Below are 19,217 nucleotides of genomic sequence, written 5' to 3'. Positions count from 1 at the left end.
TGCCACTGCACATGTGCAGAATTTCTATCCCCTGCAGATTTCTTTGCTTCCCCTCAGAAAAATGACTTTCTGATGGGGAAGCAAAGGGAAGCCACAAGAGCAGTCATGCAACCCTCCCCAGCAGTATGTTTTGGGTGCCCAGCGCAGCCAGAAGAGAGGTAAATCACTGTGGGGTGGGGAATAGGACTTGGGAAGACCTGGTTGGTGGTTCAGCTGTTAGTGAACCACCCCGATGAGCCACCCACATCCAGATCCCCACCCCACAAGCCCCAAACATCTGCATCTGGATCCCCACCCCACTGAGCCCCATTTCCCTCAGCATCTGGACCCCTCACTGAGCCCCCCACCCACACACCCCCTGCTTAGCACCAACCACCTTCACCTGGACCCTCCCTGCAGAGTCCCATTACAGTTGCACCCAGAACCCCCCAACAAGCCCCTGTGCATCCAGATTCCCCCCTCCTCCCTGGATCCCCCACTGAGTCACCCGCACCCAGATTGCCCCACACAGAACCCTCTCAACCCACACCTGGATCCCCTACACTAAGCCCCTCCACACTTGGATCCTTCCTTGCTGAGCCTGCCTGGTATACGTGGGGTGTTTCTGGGGGCAGACCCAGTACTTGCGCTGTATCAGGGTTTCATGTAGCCTCACTGGGGGGATATGATTGCACAGTGATCTCCCACTTCTGGGCAGCCCGTGGCGTGTGCTCCCCAATGTCATGCTGGAGCCTCCACATTTAGTTAACAAATAAAATTTGCAGAATTTTAAAATATTGTATGCAGAATTTTAAATTTTTTGGTACTGAATTTTTAAATTTTTGGCGCAGAATGCCCTCAGGAGTATCTGTTTGGGTTTTTTCGTTAGCACCCATTTCAACACCACATTTCGCCAGTCCAAATGAACTGTATTTCTTGCTTTAGAGCCTTAGGCTGTGTTGACACTGCCACTTTCAGTGCTAAAACTTCTGTCGTTCCGGGGTGTGAAAAAACACCCCCCCAGAGTGACAAAAGTTTTAGCACTGAAAAGCACCAGTATAGACAGCGCTTTATTTCTGGGAGCCACGCTCCCGGTGATAAAAGCTACCACCGCTCATTAGGGGTGGGTTTTTTTATCACCGGGAGAGCCCTCCCCGCGGCGATAAAGTATGTCTATGCTGCCCACGTTCCAGTGCTGCCAGGGCCGTGCTCTAATGTGGGTAGTGTAGACATACCTCTAGATAAGTACTAGAAAATAAATAATACCCCAGTGGTGTTTCATGATGTTAAGGTAAGGAAGTGACTTACTAATAAAAATTTGAGGCTCTGAATACTGGCTGGCTGGCATTATTCAGCCATGTTTGTTTTTCGGGGGGGGAGGAGAGTGGAGTTTGGTGTTATACCGGCCCTGTCTTCTGAGATTTCCCTGCAGGGCTCAGGCTGTAAAGTTACAATGCTTTGGAGACTCTGCTCACTCGTTGTTTGGAATGAAATGACAAGTACCCTGTGAATCCAGGCTGATAAACTTTGGCAGTTTTGAAATTTGTTTCACACCTCACCTGCCATGTCAATGTGCCAGCTAATTGCAGTCAAAACTTTGTATAGTTCCATTTGTGCTCCATCCAGATTGGTTAGGGTGTTGGGGGTGGGGAGCCTTCTAGACCAAAATGTAATTTCAAAACGCTGAACCTGACCAGCACAGGTTGACCTTGCTCGTTATTATCTGAGTGGGAATAGCAGCTTTGAACATCATATGATCTCTGAAATGCTGGCTTTTTTCATTAGAAAACCCCCTGCTGAAAACTGACCAAGTGTGTGGCATTTCTTTCCTTCTAAAAAAGATCTTCACTGCTTTTCTGCTAGTTATTAGCAGAAAATTGGAAAGTGTTGCTCTCCTCCTGTTCACATGAGCCTGCCTCTCCTAAGACAATTGTGTGCACAGAATGGAGACTGTAGAGATTTGAGAGAGTCCTCTGCCTACAGGCCACATATGGGACAAGAAACGGTACTGTGGTTCACTAATCATCCTTAACAGACTACTAGTGACCCCCTTACAATTTAGTTCAAGCCCTGCTTAACTTTTATTAAGGGAAGTTTCCCTCCTGTATTGATTAAACTAACTTTCTGAAATGTTTTAAGAAAGGAAACTGGATTTTCCCTCCATCCCTCACAGCCTCAGCAGATGTCCTGAGCTTACCGCAGTTATTAGGAGCCCAACTTTTTGAGTGAAGGCAAATGTCATTTTTTTTTCTTTTTTCCAAGAAAGTCTTGTACTCCTAAGTCACTGAGGTGCTTTAGAAAACCCCACCTATATAACTGTTTTCTGTTTGGAGAAAGAGTCAATTAAACTTAATGTTTAAACCTTGAAACCAGAGGCATCTACTGTTCCTGGGATGGGTCTGATGCAGGATCTCCAGACTTGTTTAAGATCTCACGAATGACATGTGGTTCCATGTAGGGATGGGGAAGGAGATCTGTAAGTTGCTGAGCTGTTTCAACAGCATATTTATGAATGAAAGTGTGTGTGTTGATAAAGCAAACCACCAGAGGAACATAACCTGGGGTTTGGTATTTTTCGATGCCTGCTAGATTTCCACTGATGTTTTAAACTTGGGTGGATATGCATAGATTTCTTGTAGTATAAAGTTAATAACTACAAGAACAATAACGTTTTGTAGGGGAGTAGAGGCTACTACAGGTGAGGCAGACTACTCCAAATTGAGTTGATTTTGTTCTACGATGTACAGCGTTTCTTTCTTGCACTTTCTGTATGAGCTTGGGTAAGTTAAACTCCTCCTTTATTCATGTTGTATTGAAAAATTGAAAACCGAGCCTTACCCATGAAATTTGTCCAAATATGAAACAGTCTTATATAGATTGTATGGCTCAGGAAGCAGACTGGGGGGGGGGGGGGAGGAAGTGGTAGTGCGTTCTTCCAAACTCTGCACACAAAACAAGCTCCACCCCTGTGAATATCCAGAATGAGAAGCTGCTCACAGTAGATTGTGGAAATATTCAAAATATGATTGTGTGTTTTTTGGCTTCCCCCTCCAGGTCTGCACTACAGCCTATGTCAGCAAAACTTAAGACGCTCAGGACTGTGAAGGAATAGTCACACCCCTGAGCGACAAAAATTACACTGGCATAAGCACTTGTGTGCACAGCTTCTCCCGCCAACGTAGCTTCCATTGCTCGTGAAGGCAGGGTTTTCTGCCGACGGGAGAGCTCTCTCCCGTTGGCCTAGAGCATCTTCACCAAACGTGCTGCAGATGTGCCTCTGTAGCACCATATCTATAGACCTGGCCTTACGTGAAGAATGAAATAGTAGACACTTAACTCAGATGGCCAGGGATGATGATTTAACCCTCTGTTGAGATGAATGGGGCAGTTCACGCCTCTCAGAGCTGCTGTTCCAGGCGTTCAGCTTAAGTTTCAGAGCCCATACTGTGAAGTCCAAGTCACAACTTCAAAGTGCTGTTGGTCCTGCTATTTTTAGAGCTCTAATGCAAACCCCATTTGGTGACCCAGTCTGAGAGGTTTGCTCCAAAATACTATGCAGACATACCCTTAGAGATGGTAGCTTCAGAGAAGTACCAGTACAACATGTAGGCACCTACTAGCTATTTTTGAGCCCTGATATATGTACAGTAAATGCATATGCGGCTGGCAGAGAATGAAAAAATTAGATACTGACACACAAAGAGCTCCTGTTTAAAATCTTGTTAACATGGCAGCAGCAACTTTATATATAATGTTAGCAGTATATTTTAAGTATCTTGAAGAACTATAAAGGTTTGAACTCAAATTGCTAATGTTTGTCACAAGCCGAGCATACCCAGGACCGAAGGGGATAAAGAACTGCTGTCAAGCAAGGGTTTTTCCTACAGCATCCCAGAGTATTGATCGAAACACATGTTGTGAGTTCAGTTTTTCTGGATCCCTTTCACGACTTGGCAGCTGAACAGCTGGCACATGATTTGTGATCACCTGCATCAGAATTGCAATCTCTTGTGATCACCCGAAACTTGATTTTCCTAATGTCGACAACTAGCAACTTGGATTGTGTCTTCTTCCTTGCTTTCCATCCACGAGTGATCGGCAGCATTGACATCGGAGGTTTTTAAGGCAGCCATTTGAAGAGTATCTAGATGAGGTATTGGAAACACAGTTTTGCTATGCAAAAATCAATGTTTCTGTCCACTTTTGAATGACAAATAAGATTATGGTTATTTTTAACAGGCAAGGCTGAAGTTATACAATTTGTGGCCAGACTAACCGCGCTAATACAAAGGAGTGGAAAGCCCTTTGCCCACCCCGGAACCCAAGTACATGATTAGTCAACAAATCCCGTCCAGTACTATGTGGTGTTGCACCTCTTTAAGGACCTTGGAGAGTCTTGGATTACATATATCAAGCCAGTTTAGTCCTGTAATCCAAAATGTTGTATTACTGAATAGAGAGCTGTTTTCTCTTCCCTTCTCCAGTGTCTAGAGATACTGTCTTTCAATATGATTCTTACATTTGGGGAAGCCTGGTGCTTGGTTTCAGTAAGCTCAGAAAGTTGTAAAAAAATGTTTACTGTTGCTACTGAAACCTACTTCTACATCCAGTTATTGTTTCTATGCAAAGGTCTCCATTCTGGCAAAGTATTGCAATCCTTTGCCTGTAGAGTTAGTCTGCTGGTGTGGGGTTTGAGCTGGCACGTGATTATCTCTTGATGGGAAATATTCTGAGGGGGAGATCAGCTGGAAAAGTGGAGCTCCTTCTCTTTGCTCCCTAAATGCCCAAGTAAAAAGCACAGTGTGTAGAACCCATGAGTCCCTTTCCTGTCTCTTGTGAGCGTGTCTTGCAATATCATGGCTGCTCAAATTTTACCCCTGCGTTCTAAGATAGGTTCCACTTCTGAATTTTTGCGGTTCGCGGGGGGTTGTTCCTGGGTTTTCTTTAGAAAACACTTCTGTGCTTGCTCAAAAATCTTTTTCCTACTTTTGGGCAGCCTGATGGCACCATGTGTTTCGGAGTAGCATTGTTGATTTGTGTGTGGTGGTGGAGCTGAGGCTTAAATTTTCACTTACTATTACATAGTTGTCGCCACTGTCTCAAGTTGGAAGATATTTCTCAGCAAGTGGATTTTGAGCCTCTGACAGCCTAGAGCAGGAGGGCTCTTTTAGCCTTAAGAATTTTTGAATGTTACTTGACCTGTCTCCACAGTACCGAGACCACTTTGATAACAAATGGATCAATAGCGCACTGTTTGTGCAGAAGTGTCTTAAGTGCTGTTGTCCTCCACTTGCAGCTCTGACAGAGCAATTATTACTGTAAGAGTGGTGGGTTCTACATGTGCCAAGCGTTAGTCACCCTCAAGCCCCCCTGGCTTTTAAGGAAAGCAGCAAATGTCACTTATTACAGCAGCGCTAAGTAGTGCCACTCAGGTTAAGGGGCTGTTAATAATTCCAATATCAAGCTGCTGCTTCCTAGGATCTATAACTTGCTATAAAAACTGTGTTCTAAAATGTTGCACCAGAGCAGATCCTGTCCCACCCCCACTGTTGCCAGCACCACCACCTTCTCATCTCCCCAACTTTGTCTAAGCCAATTCGGCCATGTTCTGGAGGCCCAGCTCTCTCATTTCAATGTGGGTGTGATATGGGGCGGAGCCAGCAATAGACACTTTGAAGCTCTAGGTAAAATGGCATTCTGACTCCTTATATAGTCACTTCCCCCATCTAGTTCACTTACAGAGTGCACTTTTTTTGCCCACTCAGCCCCATGAAACCATGTCTGTTTCCTTTGCCCTTGTGCTCCAGAGCAAATCTCTCCCCTTTCCCTGTGAGGAACCTGAGGGGTGGTAGGATACAGGCTCACTCCTTCCAAAGCAACAGGCGAGCAGCTTCTCTCCAAGACTTCTGGGCACAGAGCTCAGAGAACAGGAGTCCTGTGGTGACTGGGTACCCAGAAGGGAGAGGCGGTCTGTAGGGAAGTTGGAGGCAGGGAGGAGCAGGTTATTGGAAAGTTGGAAGAGGAGCCCATGAGAGTCAGTGTACTAACAGGCCTGGGGGCTTTGGTGCCCTGGGGGCTCAGATAGGCTCTTGGTGTCCTATCACCATCCAGGGATTTGGTGGCCAAAGAACTGCTTTCTCCCCAGACTCCCTGATTGAGAACCTAGCCCCTGCTCTGTGCCAACTATTTCCCTGACATGCTTGCACGCATCTCTGCTGTCTGGCAGGGATGTCCGGAATCTGAATGGGGCCCAGAGTTTTTGGTACCTGCTCTAATGGCACAAAGCAAAGGGAAAGCCCAGGTTAGCCAGTTACCTGGAAATACCTCCTAGGTGCTAGTGCAGAGCCCTTGACGTAAGCAGCACTGTTAAAGAATCATTGTGCTCTGGTTATTCTCAGTTGCCCTCAGAGGCCTGGGGCAGCATAGGTTAGAGCAGCCTGATGCTAGTTTTCATCAGGGTCTTTGTGAGGGAGGAGGGTGCAAAGAGTTACAAGGGTGGAATTTAGTTTTCTTTGCCCCCACTTTCCTCCCCTTCTACCAATCTCAACTCAACACCAGACCAGCATTAAGGCCTTGGTATATGTGCCATTAAAATCTTCATGATTGCCTTTTCCTGTCTCGTTAATTGTCTGTTAATGCTAATTAAGAAAAAGAAAAATGTTGAAATTGCAACCAATTTATTTGCTGAAGGATTTTAAACTGACAACTTGGTGCTCAGGTCAGTTTATCATTTGGGAAACAACTATCACATCCTTGCAGGTGAACATCCCTCCCAAGATAAAACCTGTTCCTTTGATCACTGCTGCCGAAAGCTGTTTAGAACATGATCTCCTCCAAACCTGCAGCACTGAAAGTCACCAACAGTGCGGGAAAGCAATTCTGCTTAAAATATTTGTCTGTCTGTAAATGTCTCATGAATTGTAATGGTTTGTTTTTGTTTGTAGGTGTGCCGATGTTATCTGTACAACCAAAAGGGAAACAGAAAGGCTGTGCTGGCTGCAACCGAAAGATCAAGGACCGCTACCTTCTGAAGGCCTTGGATAAATATTGGCATGAAGATTGTCTAAAATGTGCCTGCTGTGACTGCCGCCTTGGAGAGGTTGGATCAACTCTTTACACAAAAGCAAATCTCATTCTCTGCCGCAGAGATTACCTGAGGTAAATACAGGTATATTCTGTGGGTTCTTCCTATAAGCTCCCAGTTCACTGCCAGCTGTTTATTTTTTCTAAACTTGTACTGTGTAAATATCCACACGCACAGTTTTTAGCATTGACTAGAAGTTAAATTGAGTACAAGATCCATAGCTTTCTCCTTTTTAAGGATGCCTTTGTTTGCTGTATTATACTTGATGGAACTGTTTATGTGTAAGACTTGGTAGTGAGGGGAGGGCATGCTTTATGGTATTTTTTTCAATTACGAGCTTACAAAAGAAAGGAATGTTTATTTTTAAAATGTAGGGCCAGATCATGATCTGGTGTAAACTGGCATAGTTCCTCCGACTTCAGTGCTATGTGGATACACAACTGCTGAGGGTCTGTCCCACTTGCCTTTCAATGGCAGCTTTTAAATAGACATTTAACTGTTTTCTGTCAGCCCCGCCCCCACCACCACCACCACAGCAAATGAGGCTCCTTGGTGATACAACAAAGCAAAACAGTGTATCAAAATAAGAGATCAGTTTTTTTTTAAATAGTATTTCCTCAGGAAATTTTATAGTAACCAGCAGTGACTCTTCCTCCAGGTAGAGCTATCCTCACCCATGTGCATTTGTAGTGAATAAAGCCTGTTACGCAAGGACAATTGTGACTTTTTTTGGATGGATATATGTAAATACGTATATATGGAAGCTTAAATGAGTCTTAATAAGATGATAGCTATAGTGTACTTTCCCTAATAATGGGGCTTAGTGCAAAAGTGAGGAGAAGTGAAGTCCACTATATAGAATATATAAAATAAATAAAAGAAAGGGGACATTGATAGTAATGACTATCAATCAGAAGTTAGGAATCCTAGAAAACTGATAAGGGAAGCAAAGGGACACAAGGAGATATCTATGGCCAGCAGAGTTAAGGACAATAAGGAGTTTTTAAAATATATTTGGAACAACAAGAATCCTGACAATGGTATTGGTCAATAATAATGCAGAAAAGGCAGAAATGTTCAATAAACATTTCTGATCTGTATTCAGGGGTGAAAAAAACAGATATACTCTCCTCATGTGGTGGTGGAGACACTTTCCATTCCACTGGTATCTCTGGAGGATGTTAAACAAAAGCTACTACAGTTAGACAGGCTGTCCAGCTAAAGTGCATCCAAGACTTTTAGATTTTTAAAAGAGCTGGCTGAGGAGGCCAGTGGACTATTAATGCTGATTTTCAATAAGTCTTAGAGAATTGGGGAAGTTTAAGAAGATTGGAAGAAAGCTAGACTCATGCCAGTTTTTTTTATAAAAGAGTAAACTGGATGACCCAGTTATAAGCCTGTCAGCCTGATGTCGATCCCGGGCAAGATAATGGAGTGGCTGATATGAGACTCAATAAAGAATTAAAGGAGGGTAATGTAATTGATGCAAATCAACATGGGTTTATGGAAAATAGATCCTGTCAAACTAACTTCATATCTTTTTTGATGACATTACAAGTTTGGTTAATAAAGATAATACTGTTGACATCATATACTTAGATTGCTGTAAGGTGTTTGACTTGATACCATGTGACATTTTTGATTAAAAAGCTAGAGCAATATAGAATTAACCTGGCACACATTAAATGAATTAAAAACTGGCTAACTAATAGGTCTCGGAATGTAGCTAAACAGGGAATCGAGGTCACTGATTCAGAGCGATCTGGGTCACTTGGTAAAGTTGGTGCAAGCAAACAATGTGTTTTAATACAGTTAAATATAAATGTATACATCTAGGAACAAAGAATGTAGGCCATACTTACAGGATGGGGAACTCTGTCCTGGAAGCAGTGACTGAAAAAGAGTTGGGGATCATGGTAGGTAATCCGCTGCAGATGAACCCCCAGTGTGATGCTGTCATCCATCATCCCCTGAATAGATTTTCAGCAATGAACAATAGACTGTTGTTAAGCCATTCAACATTTGTTAACCCTGTGGCTCCCAGAAACCAGCCATATTTGTGACAATAGTTAAAACCTTTCAACTATCTGGAATCAAAGTATTAATGGATTCAGGGTAATATTTTAAGGAATCTATAGTGTTTACATTTTAAAAATCAAATTTTCCTTAAAGTTTTCCTTTAAAAATAAGAAGAAATGGAGTTGAGAAATATTTGATTTTAATTAACTGTTACGGTGTTTAGAACTGGAACCTCACCTTGTAGCCCATCAGTGGAATCAGAGCATCTTTCCTCTAGTTATGAGTTCTGCACTCAAATCTCTCAAGGGCATATATGCAGTGCCTGTGCTATCAAGAGGGTCCATAGAATTTCAGCTGTCTCAGACCCAAGTATAATTGTATAGGTAGGCCACCCCTGAAGTGTAGGTGAGGAGAGGACTGTTTGAAGAGGGAGAAGAGACTGGGGTATGGAGCAGAGTGTTGTGGGATTTGCTTGGGAGGGAAGGACTGAGTACAAGGGTTTTGAAGAAGGCAGAGAGTAGAATAACAGAGGGAGGCTGGACTTTGGGGAAGAGACACCAGGGACAGCAAGGAGCTCTGAGTGCGAGAGATGAGGGAGAGACTGGGGAATTTGGCAGACAGTGACTTGGAAGGACAGATGATTTTAGAAGATAGGAAGAGAGAGGACTTTGAAGATTTGTAACACCGGTCAAAGACTGCTCCTGGCAGAGCATGGACCGTGAATACAGGGCAGCTAGCTGATGCTGTTGGGAGCATGAGGGAGTCCAAAGGAGGATGAAGCACCGAAGTGCTGGGATACTCATAGGAAGTAGAAGGGAGCTTGTGCTGCTGGGATTTCCTGGTAGGCTGGGGCTTTGTTCTCTCTAACTTCGTTCACAAAACTGAAGGGGAAAAAAGTGTGTACGCCCCTAGGCCGGGTCATAAGGGTAAGAAGTGCCATATAGCCTCCAGGTCAGTCTAGATACTCACATGAGCCTCATCACTGTAATATCGGAGTCTCTCTCAATCATCCAGGAGTTTATCCTCACAACACCCCTGTGAGGCAAGAAAGTCTCATCCACATTCTACAGATTCTTGAAACTTGCCCAAGGTCACACAAGAAATCTGTGGCTGAAACAGGAATTGAACACAAGTCTCTCCAGCACCACTCTGAGGAATGTACAGGTAATCCATGCTGTGGGTATTCTTGCAGGCAGTGGTCTGAGCCAGATTTCGAATTCTATTTGTCTTAACCTGGCACCCATCTCAGTGATTACCAAAGCTTTGACTCTACCATGGACTAACTCTATAACTTGGGTGCGTCGCATCACTTATCTGCCTCCGTCTATAAGCCAAATATAACTACAGCACTTCTCTCTCCCTCTTTAGGATGTGTGTGGGGTCAGTTAGAATTTGTACATAACTGTGAAAGTGTAAAGCAATGTGTTGGTGGTGAGAATAATGAATAGCTTACTTCACAACAGTTCAGTGGAGGCTTTCTCTGTGCCAAGGAATTTTAGCTACTGCAGGTAGAAGGGACTTTGGATCATCACTATCGGATACAAAATATGAGAGATCCATCTAATCTTTCATTGACTGACTCAAATAATGGCAGTTGCATATGCAGATACATGCAGTCTGTAACTGACTTCACTGATAAATTGTTTCCTCGGTTATCCTAAATTCTTCCTTTCTTAATTTCAGCTTGTGCTCGCTTTGACTACTGGAAAAAACCTCCTAGATTTTCTTTCTTGTTATAAATCTGCTTTCCAAAGCTCCCTTTCCAGAGTGTGCTACTTTAGTTCTCTTAACCTTTGTCATTTTCTAATAATCTGATAATTTATGCTAGCCTTCTTTAAATTCGCTAAGAATAATTCAGTTCCACATATTATACTTCCATTTATACATCCCTGTGTTTCTCTTCTGTTACTGCATGATTTCCATGTTCATGTTCAACTGACTGGGTTTTACTCTGTATAGCCACTCGTCCCTGTGTAAGGGTGTGCAGAAGTCTGATTTGGTAGCATTGTATTGCTATTGCGCACCGATGTAAAATGACTACTATGTACAGGGCAGGAAAAAGTTGGGCCCATTTTCTCATCAAAGATCTCTTGGTAGTACTAGTTCCCAACCAACATTCACCCATTTTGCTAGCTTCCTACCATACCACTTTGCATTTATCCTGATTAAACCTAGTTTTATTATTTTTCCTGTCTAACTCTCCTAGATCCCACCATTTTAATTTTGCCTCCCTTGCTGCTAGGCAGCCTCCTAACTTCATACAATGGGAAAACTTGGTGAACATGCTCTTCATTTGTTCTAGGTCACTTATGAAGACATTGAGCACACGATCTAAATCCGACTCTTGCTGAGGGGAGGGAAAGGTATCCATTGCGGGGGTTGGCTATTTAATACACTAGCAGCATTACTTTGTTCCCGTTCATCCATCAGTTAGGCATCCATCACATGATATACGTAGCCATGCCTTTGTTCAGACTTCTCTGAGAGCACTGTGTGGCGCAGCATTGAATGCCTTACTGAAGTGCCTAACGCTAACCAAATTCTCTGTTACTGAAATCATTGGGAGCTGCTTGGGTGCTCAGTGCATCTGAAAATCAGTCCACTTACTTAGGTTCCTAAATATGGACTTAGCTTTAGACAACCTTTTTTGAAAATCTTGTCCCTTGTCCACTACTAGTTTTATATGTAACACAGTGCCAGCTTTCCTGCGTAAGTTGATATTCCAATTGTCTTGTTCTGTGGCTCTCTCATAGATAACCAAATAAGATTTTTTTTCTTGTGAAAATGCTGCATTATTCTTGTTAATGTTAATGTCTTTAGCATTTGATTACCTCTGTTCATTTCTATTCGTCCTTGCAGCCTTTTCTGGTTTGTTTTCATCATTGTCCTGCCGGCCATATATGTTGTGTATTCTGCCACCTTTATGTTGTAATGTGTATCCATCATCTCCCACTTCCCTGTTTAAACCCTTTCCCGTCAACCAGGCCAGCTTTCTACCTAGAAGGTCACTTGCCACATCTGTTCAACTAGAAGCTCTCCACTCCAAATAGTCACTTCTGCCCACAGGATCTCTGAATCCATAACTTTTTTTTTCTCTACATCATCTCCTCAATCCTTAATTCACTTCCACTGTTTTTCTGCTTCACTCACAGAGAATTATCTAAGCCCTTCTTATTTGACTCCTTTCTTTAATGGCTTTGGAGCTAATATCCAAACTCTAGTAGGTAAGACAAAAAAGTAACATTTTCTACAGCAATTGGAAATGAATTAATGCTAAACTACAGTGGAATTAGACATGTTACAGATATATGTATACTAAATAAGTTCATTGCAGTGACTTAAAGTACAGTATTACAATGACTATCAAAAGAATTAATCACTGGCCGTTTACTGTGATTATGTGGTTCCCAAGAAGAGCAGGGTCAAATAATGGAATTTGGTACACTAAATATGTTACAAAGTCTTTACAAAGCTAAGAAGCAAGCCAGTTTTGAATCTATAAATGTGGACAGAGAAAAGGTAAATGAAACCTGATGGGAATAGTGCATATAATAGTAGGAGCACATAATCTATTGGTGTCCCATAGGCTTTACATAAAGGACAGAGGGCCTTTTTGAATGGATATTGGCCCATGTGGTATGGTAACTGGTGAGATCCACTGAGGAGCTCGAGCTGTTTGAGAATGCGCTGCCTCGTGATTAGTAAACAACTCCCAGCAGTGGACTTAGCTTCCCCCTTCACTTTGTTGGAGCACAAATCTATTCCCTTCCAATGGGGATTGTTGCCGTAGGTGGCACTTAGCATTCTGGCCAACTAGTGTGAAACAAACGGTGTATTTTCTGTGGTCATTGGCCGTGGTGCTTATTTGTGCATACATTTAAAGAAATACTAGATGACATGCTGTAAGTTGCTTCAGTTGCATTTTTGCTCGTTCATGAATGGAAACTTTTGAAGGTGCACCTCAGAACTCACCTATGGCTTCTGGGCTGTTCAGTGCTGTTCTTCTTTGGAGCCCCGGACAGGAATAGACATAATGCATAGATCTTTCCTGGAAGAAGTGCTATCCTGTTAACTGGACAGCTGTGACTGGTGCATGGAACTGGCATGAGAACTAGCTCTTTTTAGTGTGAATGTTTTCTCCTCTTCTGAGTGGGGTAGAGCCCAGTGGCAGGAGCCCTACTGGTTCTGTACATTCTTGGCCTGCCTGCATTGCTTTGCAGGCTGCCATCCAATGCGTCAAATAAGGCAGTGGGCTTTCTGCACTGAATACATTTTGTCTGAGTCACTGAGGACATCTTTCAAATGTGCTTCAGAAACTCTTAGCAGACCATATCCTCATCATTTGTTTCAAAAAATAAACTGTCGTCATTGCTTGCGAAGGAACATTTGTTAACCTTCATGTTTCCTAAAGCACTTTCTTCTTCATTTTTAATTCTGAACGATGAAATCCGATCTTGAGTTGTTTAAATTTGTTATCCTTGCAATCCCACCTCAATCTCCAGCTACATACAGATGTATTTCCAGATACGTTATTGTCTAAGTCAATGTATTTACCATTTGGTTAACAGTCGTGATGGCTAGCTTTTTCATCTTTAATTTATCTGTCTCTGTTGAATAGGCAAATTCTGTTGGAAGCTATTATTCCTGGTATAGAAATCCTTACAGTGTGCTTCTTTGTAAATTGCTTGTTTAATACAAAAACCAGTTGTTTTATTGATCCACAGACATACTTGAAGATCCACCAACTTGGAGCACACCAGCAGTCTCTGTGAGCCCTGCTCAGAGTTTCTTGGCGGAACTGCCATCTTAATTCAGAATTTTCAGTGGGTGCTTTTTGAAGATGCATTTGATTCTCTCCTATCTTACACCAGTGCAACTCCATTGTCTTAAATGGAGCTCTTCCTGAGTTACACCCATGTAAATCAGAGGAAAATGAAATTCAGTATGACAAAAACAGACCAAATGACTTCTGCATATTTCATATGTACCAGCACTTGTTAGGTACTTGTCACAATTTGATAAACAAAACAGTTGGTCCTGGTCAGGACTTAAATTAGGGTATCTCCAAAGGAAGCTCAAATATTGCATGAAGAAATGTATGGTAAATCAGAAGAGGGCATGTTTCTCTCTAAGGGTCTGATCCAGCTCCTAGTGGAGTTAATGGGAATCTTTTCACTGGCTTCAGTGTGCTTTTGATTAGGCCCTAAATTGGTATGGAACCAATGCCTCCGCATAGACTAGGGGCGTGTTGTTCTGCTTATCGCGACTTTTGAATGGGAGCTCAAACTGGGGTTTTCAGCTTATCTGGTTGTTAATGATCCCAAAACCATATTTGTGAGAGAGAGAGAGAGAGGTATTTTTTACTTTGTCTTAACCAAATTCCAATTTAGGTAGCTATAGTGCCTTCTTCCCACCTAAAAGTTCCTACTTCCAGCTGGATTCAACCTTCATCTTTTCCTGTCTCCAGCTTTTTGGACAGCATTGCTTTGTTCTGCCTCAGTAATAACCACGTACAGTTTATATTTCAGTTTGTGAGTAAAGAGCTTAGGGTTGCCTTTGGATGCAAGTTATTGCTTCCAGTAAATGTACAGTATTTTTATTAGTGATTAAGAAAAGTGAGTCTTTGATTTTCAAAAATATGTGATAGTTTTGTCTGGCTAGAGAGCATGCACAGCAATGCCTCGCTTTCAATAGACTTCCATGTGTAAGTAATGATGGTGGCACCAAATCAAATGGCCAAACCACAGTTCCACATTTCAAGCACAAACTTTGAAAGTTCCAGTGTGTGCGCCAAAACTAGCAAAACTTGAGCTAATCTGTCAACGGTGTCATTGAAACTACATTCAGGAGCATTAATCAGCAGAAAGAACTTGATAAACTGGGAAGTCTTCCAAGGAGGGTGCTATTTATTTTTTTTCAATAAATATACAGCATATATGGGCATCAGCAGCAGATATATTAGGCAATGATCTGTTATTAAAGGGACACAGTCAACCTGCTTATATCCAGAAATGTATTTTCTGTGAAAAAGATGATAGATGCAGCATGGCCAGAAAGGACTGTGTTTTAAAGTTGGGTTTTACTGAAGATCCTAATAATGGTGTAGAGTTTGTTAAACTGACTTTTATTATTCTTAACCACTTTGAGGCATTCTGCATGGGATTTCCCTGCCTCTAAACTGTTTTGTACCTAGACAGTTTGACAGTGAAAAAGTAAATGTGCACTTTATGTGCAAAAGATGGTGCATTTCAACCACATTGTCACACTTCATATTGTCACAGCAAAGTTTATTTCCTATGTGGTTACTGAGATGAGGGCCTTTCACGTATACAAACCAGAACTTTCCAGGATAACAAATTGCAGTTGGGTTTGTTAGTTGATTTTAATTTTATTTTTCAAAACCTTCTAACAGGGGTGGACTAATTCTTGTAGGCTTTGATGTACTGAACTGCCCCTAACACTTTCAAACTTGCAACTTTCCTATTAATATTTCTAAACTCTCCTAAGAAAACTTGTCTCCATATATGTGTGTTTACACAGCATCTGTGAAAGCCAAGATTGGTTTTAATGTCAATTGGAGCAGTTATACTGTAGGAAGATTGGAGCTTTTGAGGGATATGGTACTTGTATTCTGGCACCGGGTGGGACAGCTTCATACCAAGTGTAAATCTCTTGCTCTCTAAAATGTGGAGGGAGGGACCAAAAGATCCAAAATAAATACCTTCCATATGGATTGTTCAACTGAAGATGTGTGCCTTGAGGAATCCTGAAATTTATGCCCCGTAGTCTCCATGCTAGTTGGCCACCCAAGCAGAGAGCTTTTTATACTATGCTGGTTCAGTTCCTTCTATTTAGCTATCCATGAGTAATAAACCCTCTGGCATAAAATGTACGTTCTCTGGAACTGAACTAGAAATCATCATGAAAGAACAACTTAACCGACTTCATTAATGTCAAAATATGTCTACTTTCCTTCAATTGGCACAACTTTCCACTGTAGCATTGACTCTGCTATATTCAGAAGTGTGCACTCACTGACAGGTATTTACCACGTGCAAGTATTTACCACATGGCAATCTGATTTTTGCCTTATGCCGTTTTTGTGGGAGCCAAGAGAAACCAAACACAGGAGTAGGTTACGTCTGTATCCCACACAAAGACCGATTAGAGATGTCCTTCAGCCTTGACTCTACATTTTAGAATTGGTTTTACATTTTTATCATATTAAGTGGCTGTTAAGCTTTTTCTACAGCTATTTGCATACTCAGTATTTTGTCAGCTCACAATAAGCATGTGTATTGTTCGAACTGTGTCAGCCGCATGCAGCTGACAAACACTGATGTAAGTCGTTTGAGTCCAACTTGCTGGAAGGTTTTGAACTGGTAGGAACAGGGCTCTTTCTCATGACTATGAATTCAAGGTACGAGAAATGGACATAGGAACTTCCACGCTGGATCAGACCCAGGGTGTATCTAAACCAGTATCCAGTCTCAGACAGCAGCAGCATGAGATACTTTGGAGGAAGGTGCAAGAATTTTATTATAACGATTATCACCACTTGTATTGTAGAAGTGCCAAGGTGCCCTAATCATAGACCCTGTTGTGCTAGGCGCTGTACAAGCAAGAACAAAGACGGTCTCTGCCCCAAAGAGATGACAATCTAAATATAACATAATAGCAGATGGTTACAGAGCAGCTAGAGGAGTACAAGTTAAAAATGAGACCATATTGGTTAGCATGGTAGGCAATGGTCTCCTCATACTGAAACCACTTAATCCCTAGTAATTAGTGATTGGTTTAAGTATGAGGTTTACTCTCTTCTAAAATCTGCTTGTGTTAACTATTATAACTCTGGATATTCTTGGTATCCATATAAATGTCCAGTCCCTTCTTGAATGTTGCTAAATTTGTGGCCTCAACAGTCCTGTGACAATAATTATCACCATCTGATTATGTTTTGTGTGGAAAAAGTGTCCTTGAACTTGCTGCCTCTTTAACTTCACTGAATGTCCTCCTTGTTTCTCATATTATACAGCAGGGAGAATGAAAGCTCCCAATGTACCTTCTCTATCCCATTCTGTGCTTTATATACACTTATATCCCCTCTTAACCATCTCTTTTCTAAAGTGAGCTGTCCCCAATCTTTTCAGTCCCTTTTCATAGGAGAATTTTCTGGCCCCTGACTGACTTGCTGCCGGTTTGCAGATACCAGGATGGAGGGCAATCTTGGTATTGCTAGGTATTTAGAAATCCATTTGTAGATATTGTTTGTAGGTTTAGAGATAATGAAACAGATGTGCAGATTATCATATAGCTTAGACCATAAATGAATGTGAGTGGGGCGAGAAGGAAGATTCATGGAAAGGGTACAAATCTAATGTTCATTCACGAGTGATGAATGTAAGTTGGAAATATAGAATGTGTTTAAAATGATGGGGAAGATGGTCACTTTTAGACAAGTCCCTCCCTTTCACATACTCGCCAGTATAAGCCCCTCACTCATACCCTAAAGAAAAGGTAAACTCTGGGTAATTATGCCCCTACTGTACATTTAGTCAGTTTAAAGTACCTTCACAGCATTGCTGAATTCCAAAATGTTGTACAGAAGATTACTGTTACAAGCAGCTAAGTCTTTAAATAAAAAGAAGCCTCCCAACAGTTACATAGCACTTCCACAGAGTGCTACCCGCTTGCCCCTCAATTCATTCGTATTCACTGCTGCTCCTATGTGCCAATTAGCTTTAATTTTTACTATACACAATGACATCAACAGCTAATCGGAATATAGAATAGCTGGATTTTAGTGTGCCTATAAACTACAGAAAATTGTCCTTGGCTAAATTCCTGCTTTCAGATTGGCTGACGACAATAGACATGGTTAAGTTCAGAGTAAGAGCCATTAAGCATAATTACTACCACAGGGTAAAAGTTTAATTGTGTTAAATTTTAAATCTGCATAGTCTAAGCTTATTTACAAGCTGGTGAGGTCCTTCTGTTACATAAGAGAGAATAAATCTGTACTTAAAAATTGCTGTCTTCTAACTTTTAAGAGAGTTTCAAAAAGAGGTTTAAAAACCTTCCTTGTCTCATTTCCTCCCCACCCCACCCCACCCCACCCCCACTGGCATCATGCCAGTGAGAATATTGAGGATCTTATGGTATATTTCCCTGGTATGCTTGAGCTTTCGGGGGTGTGTGTGTGTGAGGGGGGGGGTGACAGACAAGATGGGATTTGCTATGGAGAATGCATCCAGAGGATGGAGTATGTGTTTCCTTTTTTTGTGTGGCTTCTTTTTAAACTAAACCATGGGATGTATTGATGATGAAAGGGAGTTCTCCCCCAAAATTAAAAAAACAAAAACCCAAACTGCTCCTCGTGTGATCTCCAAGTGAGGAGGTATGGAGCATGACAGCTGGACATGCCAAAAAACAAAGACCAAATTCTTAGTTGAAGAATGTCTCTTCTTTGCCTCAATCTGCACTTCCTCCAACAGCAAAAAGCCTGTGAACTTTGAGCTACAAGTCAGGCATACTCGAGAATTTTAGTGACTATATAGAGCTTTAAATCGTTCCCTGAGAAGTGATTAAAATTAGAAAGTGCTATAATGTGTGTGAAATGTTCATATGTTAGGGAAGGGAGGTGGGGGCTGTCTGAAACTTAATGGAAGAAAACAAGATTAGCACACTGAAAAACTGGGAGCTACATTTATGTAGACATTAAAAGGCAACATAATTTCAGCTGGACAAAACATAAACTGCAGCTCTTATGCAAACATTCAAAGTTATTTAACACTTGGTTTACCCCCCCCCCCCCCCAACCCCTGAAAAGAGACAGGTGAATCCAGTGCCAAATACAATCTTCATGTTTCTTTAACTGTTTGAATAGTTAAGTGAACATCTGTCCAAACTTCCCCATCATTTCCATGTAGAGAAGTATCCTATTTGAAGGGTGAAGAAAACTGCCTGTTTAACAATGCAAATAACTCTGTCTGGGGCCGCTTTATTTTATTTAATCTAGATTGAGCTCCACACAACTGTGATGCTAATGAATAATGGATATTTTACGCTCACAAGAATAGTGGCATCGTGCACAGAACAAATTTAGGATTAACTTCCACTGTTCTCCTTACCTAAT

General features: G+C 41.9%; 1 protein-coding gene across 7 annotated transcripts in view; it reads left to right on the top strand.

The window, feature by feature from the left end:
- The window catches only part of LMO1 (LIM domain only 1), a 75,221-nt gene that overhangs the window by 48,501 nt on the left and 7,503 nt on the right, over positions 1–19,217 (top strand). For 6 of the 7 annotated variants that reach the window (XM_005309611.4, XM_005309613.4, XM_005309612.5 and 3 more), the window contains one exon: positions 6,924–7,137. In XM_005309611.4, coding sequence (XP_005309668.2) covers positions 6,932–7,137 — 206 coding nt within the window. In that variant the 5' untranslated portion in view covers positions 6,924–6,931. Of the gene's footprint in view, positions 1–3,804; positions 4,133–6,923; positions 7,138–19,217 lie in introns of all 7 variants that reach the window. The other variant, XM_065592157.1, reaches the window with a different exon arrangement.

This window comes from Chrysemys picta, chromosome 4 (assembly GCF_011386835.1).
Source record: "Chrysemys picta bellii isolate R12L10 chromosome 4, ASM1138683v2, whole genome shotgun sequence".
NCBI lineage: Eukaryota > Metazoa > Chordata > Testudines > Emydidae > Chrysemys > Chrysemys picta.
Note: the sequence above shows the minus strand (reverse complement) of the source record. Positions and strands in the feature narration are given on the sequence as shown.